Consider the following 8,018-nt stretch of genomic DNA (forward strand, 5'->3'; position numbering starts at 1 on the left):
CCCCCTCCCTCTTTCTCCCTCGCCTCGGCCCGGCCCTCCATGGATGCCACGGGGTCAACTCTGATCGCCCCCGATAGAAATGTGCGGAGCGAGCGCCTGGCGTGTAACTCATTCGCAATTATAGGGGCAACATATTCGAGCGGGCAACTTTCGCGCGCGGAAACCAGGCGACCCCAGCGGGAGGTCGTGTCATTCCCATAGGCGCGGTCAGCGCCGCGCTTCAGAGTGATGAGCCGAGCAACTTTGTTGCACCTCGGAGAGTGATCCACTGATCCAAAGCCAGATCCCAGTTCCCAGTTCGGAGTGCGGTATGTATCTGCGCAGCCTAACCTAGTTGGCAACGAAAAAGGGGGGAAAACATTCGTGTGGACTGAAAGTGCTAAATCGAGCCCCAACTTGAATCTTTTCTTGGTACGTTGCCCGACGATGTTGTCAAAGTGTTGCTTTCAGATCATTTCTTTATTTATTAATTTCTCTGTTAAGAGTGAGTCTAATTTTACTCTTACATGCAGCGTGTGTCAGGGTTACGACACAACAGTGTTGCGGGTTCGCATACCCACGGTATACCTCTGTTGAGACCGGCAGGCAGCCCCAAGAAATGCGCCTTTCAACTCGCACTTGACAAAATAACTGTTGCACCATCCCACGTAAATGTAGTTTTTTCTATAAACGTTGGACCTTTTGGTGTATTATGGCGCAGTGTGCCAGCCTGGTGCGTAGGCCGCCCCGTTACGCTGCCGTGTACTGCGGATCTGCCTACCCATCCGTTGTCAGGGGCCCCACCACCATCACTGGCCCTGCCGAGCCGCAAAATTCGGATGTATTGCGAGTGACTTTGCACCCAGAAAATCGAGTCTTTGAAAAGACACAAGGAAATTTTTCTCTTGTTCCAAAGAAATTTCTTTGGTAAACGATTTTTTTTTCTTAAATTAAAGACTTTTCTTCAAATGAAAGAAAATTTTTCCTGAATGAAAGGAAATATTTCTTTATGTTTATTTTAGGTCAATTTCGTTGAATCGAGGCTAATTTCAAGGAAATTCCCTAGTTTCAAGGAAACGATTTTCTGGGTGTGCCTGGGGATGCTGCGGACGCGGACGACGTGCTTCGGGAGTCCACCTTGTCGTCCGACTCACAGAGTCCGCCGGGGTGGAGTCCCCCGACATCTGCTGGCTGCGGTGAGGTGTGAGCACTGAGCAGTGGAAGGTCTATCACACCTTAGGCTGCGGGGAATAGGCAGGCCCGCGACACACGGCCGCGTGACGGGGCGGCCGACCCAGCAGGCTGACCACTGCAGCGTTGACGAGGCTGGGCGTGCGTGCGGGGCGCGTGGGGCCCAGGTCGCCGCGGGGGCAGCGGCGGGGCCTCGGTGACCCGGCGGTGGGTAGTAAACCACGAGATGACGAGAAAGGTAACCCGTTTAAATCTCTCTTTATCTCTGTTCCCCGCCACTCCCTCCTCCGGAGATGTATGTGCGGAACAAGGGCACGGCGACGGAGGCATGCCTCCTCTATCGGCTCTAAACCTTGGGACTGGAAAGGAAAAACCAATTACCCGCGTCCACGTTTGGAAGAGGAATTCATAAAAATCGCTCCAGCTGAGGGATCTCGAGATACTGATAGAGAGAGAAAAAAACGAATGCAACAAATATAGAACCGCGAGCGTGCACCAAGAAAACGGTCCCATTGATTTCATGGCTGATGTTATACTGGAATTTTTTTCTGGTGATTCAAATGATTTTCCAATGCTTCAAGGGAAAAATGGCCATAGGGTAAAGAATCATTCTTTAAAACAAAGTAAGCTTCCTCAAAGAAACGAAAACATTCTATCATGCCATATGAACGGAAATTTCCGTTGGAATAAGGGAATGATACCATTAGTTGAATGGAACCATTTTCTCGGGTGCGGTTGATATGAGAGAGGCACGGTGTAGAGAGATACGGTGGTGACACTGGGCCGCTCCGGGCCTACCTGGGGAGGTCCCAGTTTTGGATCCATTATTAGTTACCCAGTACGCCGTCCGCCGCGCTGCTCGGCAACGTGTACCGGGCGTGGCGTAGCGTAGCGCCGGCGCCTGCCCGTGCGTGCGAGAGAGACAGGTAGTCACTGTGCGAGAGAGAAGCACCGGTACGCGTTGTCGAGCAGCGCGGCGGACGGCGTACTGGGTAACTAATAATGGATCCAAAACTGGGACCTCCCCAGGTACCCCAGTGTCCCCACCGTATCTCTCTACACCGTGGAGAGAGGGAAACAAAGCAGCGAGAGAGAGAGAGAGAGAGGGAAGCTAATGCACGTTGATAAGGTGAGGGTGCTGCTACGCGGCGCCACTCGCGGACAGGTGGGGCCGCTCCGGCGTGTGCAGGTGTCGGGCGCGGCCCGGAGCGGCGCGGGGAGGCGCGTCGCGGTGTTGATAAAGTCGGAGTCGCCGCCATTTATCTCTCGCCGGCTCGCGGGCGCGGCGCGCTCTGCACTCGCTCCCGCGTTGAGGTCTCTCGCATCGCTCATCGGGCCTGTTTATGCTTTCCTCTTTATGCCCGGCGTGCCGTGCCCCCCCGAGCCGAGTTGTCCGACAAGCTGACAGGGCGGTCAAGGTGGCCGTGCTTCGGCCCCGCCCCGACCCCGCCCCGCGCGAGTCTGCCGGCGTCAGCCGGTGTGCGTTGGGGCGGGTCAGGTCACCGGTGGTGCTGTCGTGGCCGGGTCGGCGCGTGGGCGTACGTACGTGCCCAACCCGCCACGCCCCGCCACGCCCCGCCACGCCACGCCCCGGCCCGCTACACTAGTCCACGACAGTCGCCGCCGCGCGCCCCCACGCAGACGCAAACAACCGACACAATCGCACAGTTTTGCGAAAGTAAGTCGTCGACGTCGTGCTCCCGGCTCCCGGCTCCCGGCGGCCGCCGCGAGGTCACCGCCAGCTGAGCGCCGCTATTTCCGGAGCCGCTGCTGCTAGCCGTGTGTGTTTACCCGGACTTGAAAAGACGAAGAGAACCGAAGTAAAGAACTCTTCCGACAACTTTATACATTTGTCAACACTTGACTTGAGCGAGACACGGTTCCGGGATTCGGATGCCAAACAACGTTGCAATTATTTCTGAATCATTTATTTCTCTCTTTTTTTTGTCGTTTCGCGCTGTGATCGGTGGTGGGTGTCGGGCGCGGCTCGTATCCACGCCTGTTGAGCGCCGCCGACCGCATAATGCATGTAAATACGCGGCGGCGCGGCGCGGCCCGAGTGATGCGGTCGGGCGGGACAGGCACGACAAAGTGCCCCGGCGGCCCCGCCCCTCCCCGCCCCACCCCCAGCTGCCTATCGCCTGCCGCCGATCGCCGCCCGGCTCGCGTTCGATACAAATCGGCGAGTAAATCTCAATCAGGAGACTTTTTAACGACCGCCCCTGCCCCCGGTGGCGCCGCGCCCGCGCCTGCCGCCCCGCCCCGAGGGCATCCCTTTACGCCCCAAGGCTGCCGCAGCCGCACCCCGGGACAAAGGGCCATTACCCGCCCGTTACTCACTGAGGTCGAAATTGTATCGTGGGGAAAGGTGTGAGGTCACCCGGTCACCCTGAGGTCACCTTGGGGTCATCCTGAGGTCACCTTGGGGTCACCCTGAGGTCACCCTGAGGTCACCCTGAGGTCACCCTGAGGCCACCAAGTGATTGTGCTGACGTGTGAACTTCCCGTGTGTCTGTGTCTCCAGGTGCTGGCGGCGGCCTGTGCGCTGCTCGCGGTGGCCGGCCAGGCCGCAGCCCCACGGCCGCGCCGCGCCGCGCTGCTGTACTTCACGCAGCACCCGACGGGCACCAGCTCGAGCTCCAGGACGACGGGCGGCGCCAGCAGCTCCTACTACGCCACCGGGCTGTCGGCGCCCTCCGGCCCGGAGCTGGCGCTGCCGCCGCCGCCGCCAGCCGACCCCAACCCGCCGACGCTGCCCATCACCGCGCCGTCGCTGGGCTTCCCGGCGTCGGGCTTTGCGCCGAGCGGCTACGCGGCGCCCCCCGCGCCCGCGCCGCCCTCCGGCCCGGGAAGCCTGACGCCGCCGGAGCTGGTGCCGCCCGAGCAGCTGCTCAACTCCCCCGACAGCCCCTACGGCAACGTGCCGCCGCCGCCGCCGCCGCCCCCGGGACCCGCCCCACCCTTCACCGTCAACCGCGCCCGCGGCCTCACCTACGAGTCGGCGCCCCAGGCGCCGCCAATGCGAAGCTCGTACGCGCCGTCGCAGCGCATCAGCTACGGCCGCCAGGGCGTCCTCGCCAGGGTGAGTACCGAACACATCAGCGACCCGCGCGCCGCGCTCATTGGAGCAAACAAACGTCCACTCCGGGTCGCGCTGAATGTCGCCGCCGTGCGTGGGCTCCGGGCAGGAAGGGAGGCGAAAGGCCAACGGCGCTGACAGCGGCGCCATAGCACGCCCATGACGGGCACGCCTGCCCGCCTGCCTGCCTGACTGCCTGCCTGCCTGCCCGCCAGTCCGCCCGCACCGGCCGGGCCTCGCGCCGCGGTCAGTCGCGTTCACTTTGCTCAGGCATTGAATCGGTGGTGGCGACGCAATGTAACGTTCGCACCGCGCAGCGCGCACGCTCAGCGCACGCGAGAGCCCGAGGCCGCGACGGGCCGCGCCGGGCCGCGTACCAGAGACTTGATTATCCACATCAACGCCACAATCAGCCCGGCACACTACACTCACTGCCACTGCAGCCGCCCGGAGCCGAGCGGGAAACGCTCCGGGTCAAATTTCGGACAGGAAGGCCACCTCAAGTCTTCCCCTCTGCGGGGGATAAGTGCAGTGCAGGGTGCGCGTGCAGCGGCCCATCTTTGTAGTCATTCTATCTGGTGTCGGTTCGGTTTACTGTGCCGCGAAGGGAATCACGAAAGTACGTCCGTCTTCGAATTGCGGGTTCTGGACGCCTGTGGGACCCTGGGTAGGCCACCCCGCAGTACACGCGTGCACTGTAGACGAGATATTGCCCACACATCAGGCGCCATGCGTGAGAGCTTGCACACGCCGAACCGAAGTTGTCAGTTTCATATGACGGCGAGTGACAGGCGCACCTTCTGGACGATCCCCTTACTCAAAGGCCACCCACTCTGCACAGTTATACTCTTTGTCGCCGCCGGGAGCCGGGCCGTGCGGAGCAGTGCGGAGCTGTTCCGGAGGCGGTCTGTGCGCCGCGGTGCGCGCTGCGGGGCCCCGCGCTGCTCTCGCCTCCCGCGGTGTCCCGTTGCGAACCCGAGATTGCTTATCACGTATCATATGGCTGCCGCGGCACGGCGCCGCCCGCGCGAAAGTGAAGTGACGGCCGCCGGCCGGGCCGCGGCGACAAACCCGGCCGGCTCTACAAATAAAGGCGCGCGACGTTCAATCAATGAGTTTGCTGACAAGCTGGACAACCGTGTCGCAACGCAGAGGCGGGAAGTTGGTGATTGACGGCGGCGCTGTAAACTCTTTAAAATGTGAGTCGTGCCTCGTGCAGTGTTCGTTATACGAACTTTGAAATTCCGCCTCATTTCAACAAGCAAGAACTTCGAGGTAGCGACGGAATAATGCCATAGTCACTCACTTTTAATCGTGTGTATATTTTTTGTTTGTTTAATAAAACTTTCCTCACACGACGAAACAATGGGAAGAACGCGGTTGTTGAAGTCGCATAAGCAGTCGCAATAGAAGCAGCAGCGTCTTCGATTCGCTCATTCGCTTATTCGAGAAGAAGTGGTAGTTGTGGTAGTCTTTGTTGCCGTCTCGCTAACTAGCAGCAGCAATAGGAGGAGAACATCACTCGGCCGTCGACATGATATCAATTACGAACGAAGCTTGCCCGAGCGCATGCGCGCGCGCGCACACACACACACACACACAGAGACATTTTCCCATCGCAAGCAACAGCATCCCAAGAAAACGGGAGAGAAAGGTTGAATTGTCGCGCTCTCCGCCGTGCTCCGCTCGGCTTGCCGCCGCGTGGCCTCCCCTGAAGATAACTCATGTAAATATTGGCCATCCCAAGGCCTCCCGAGGTGGGGCCTCGGTGAGTCAACCCGACTGCGGGCGAGCAGAGCGGAGCGCAGCATAGCCGCGATAGGGTGGGGGCGAGCGAGGGGAGGAGCGCCAGGAGCGATTTCCACATTGATGTGCCGATGTGCCCCCTCTCTCTCTCTCTCCGCCTCCCCCTTGAGACGTATTTTCCGCACTGTGCACTGAAAAAAAAAACCCTTCCGGCTCGGCACCAACCCTCAGCCCCCGCGAGGTGCGCAGCCGCAGTTCTTTATTTCACTGCCCCTTCACCGGCGCTCAGCCTCGCGCCCAAGAGCGGCATGCAGTGCGTCGCGGTCCTGGATGGCTCCCTCGCCCTTCACTGCCCCTCCTCGTGCAGGCCCGCGGTGGACCGCCGCCGGCCGTTGCCGTGCGCTTCACGAGGGGGTGGTGGCGGCGCTCGGGGGAAGGCGTCGTCGTGCATCGTTGAGGATTATCGATGCGAACGCTCACGCGACACTCGGCCGCCGCCACTCCGCCGCCCTGCTCCGCTCTGTCCCATGCCTTGCCTTCGCTGCTGCGGGCGCGGTTACCCTACGGACCCGAGAGGGCGCGATTAAGCCAACTGAGCACGACGTACAACAAACACTGCACGGGAAAGAAAAGAATTATAGCTAAAATAGCTGAAGCATTCGCTAATTTGGCCTAAGATCACAATACATATTAGCTCGCTTAGCTAATGATCAGCAAAGAGGATAACATGGACTTGTACAGCTAGTTTCTTTTTTTCGAGACAACTGGAACGCTAAGTTTATTTAGCTAGTATTTAACTTGGTACGCTATAAATTCTGATAGGAAGCCGAATTAGTGATTTTATTAGCTACTTTAGCTAATTCATTATTTTTTCGAGTGGCCTGAGACGGGCAGGGTGGGGAGGGGAGAGGGGAAGGCCAGCGCTCGCGCCGCTAATAACATTTTGCCCTCTTCTTTGCACTGCACCGCGAGTGCCAATAACACCGGGCGCCACCCATGGCTTGCAAAATGCCCCCGCGGGTTGGATAGGTCAGGGCCGCCCGAGGGTAGAGGCCCCGCCCGGCCCGGCCCCGCCCGAGGACCTGGTGGGCCGTGTAAGTCAACATCGGCCGCCGAGCCGAGTACACGGTGAGCTCCGGGCGTAACGGCGACAGCGTGCTGCCGCAGGGGTTGAAGTGCTTTCCGCTTTCCTTCAGAGTGTCCGCGAGGCGACGGGACGGTGGGCGAAGGCCGCCGCTTCGCTTCTCTCCTCGCGACTCGCCGGCCGGTGCCAGGAGCTCGCCAAAGTCTCGCCGGTCTGTCCGCCGTCCGGTCGCTCGCGACACAATGGCCGCGTCAGCTCACCCCATAGGAGCGGACGCGGCCTCGGACAGATCCAGCTCAGGGCCGGCCGACGACTCCTGGCGAATACCTCACACATGAGCCTGCAGCTTCTCTGGCAGAGCAATATAAACAAAAATCACCACCCGCGGAGCTCTTTTTAGGTTCCCCTCTCTAGGTGTTATGAAAACACATGTTCCCCGTGTAATTGTCATTTTGAGCAAAGTAAATTTATTTCACTGCCGCGGCGCTCTTGAGACGTGGCCAAAAGATCGTTAAGCGACGGGGGACGACGCTTGATTGATTTCTTTGCACAAGCGCCGCACGCGAAATTTCCGGGATTAAGAAGTTGCTCGCCTTTTATTGCCGCATATTATGCGCCACTTACTAAGATCGCGGTCGGTCGTCGATCGTCACGTTGGATGAAATTTACGACGCGCCTCAAGTGCGCCTCTGTGTGAGCAGCGCGCCTCCCCTTCGCTCCGCGTCTCACTCGCGGCGCGCACGGCGCCTTGGGGTTATCATCGGCGGAATAATTAACGGTGATTGTGATCGAGTAACGTCGGGCAGGGCGCGGCTATTATCGGGCGTGGCGTGCCGGGGCTTGCCGGGGCCGGGCCGGGTGGGGTAAGGTTGTGCCGGGGTAAGGTTGTGTGGTGAATTAATGTCCGCCTGGTGTTGGATGTGCCGGGTTTACGGTGTG

General features: G+C 59.9%; 1 protein-coding gene across 1 annotated transcript in view; it reads left to right on the forward strand.

The window, feature by feature from the left end:
• LOC113204063 (uncharacterized) overlaps positions 1–8,018 on the forward strand; it is a 38,645-nt gene that overhangs the window by 21,138 nt on the left and 9,489 nt on the right. The window contains exon 2 of the mRNA XM_052274730.1: positions 3,695–4,252. Within this exon, the coding sequence (XP_052130690.1) occupies positions 3,695–4,252 (558 nt within the window). The remainder of the gene's footprint in view (positions 1–3,694; positions 4,253–8,018) is intronic.

The sequence above is a fragment of the Frankliniella occidentalis genome, unplaced genomic scaffold, assembly GCF_000697945.3.
Source record: "Frankliniella occidentalis isolate FOCC.00 unplaced genomic scaffold, Focc_3.1 Scaffold429, whole genome shotgun sequence".
NCBI classification, from domain to species: Eukaryota; Metazoa; Arthropoda; class Insecta; order Thysanoptera; family Thripidae; genus Frankliniella; species Frankliniella occidentalis.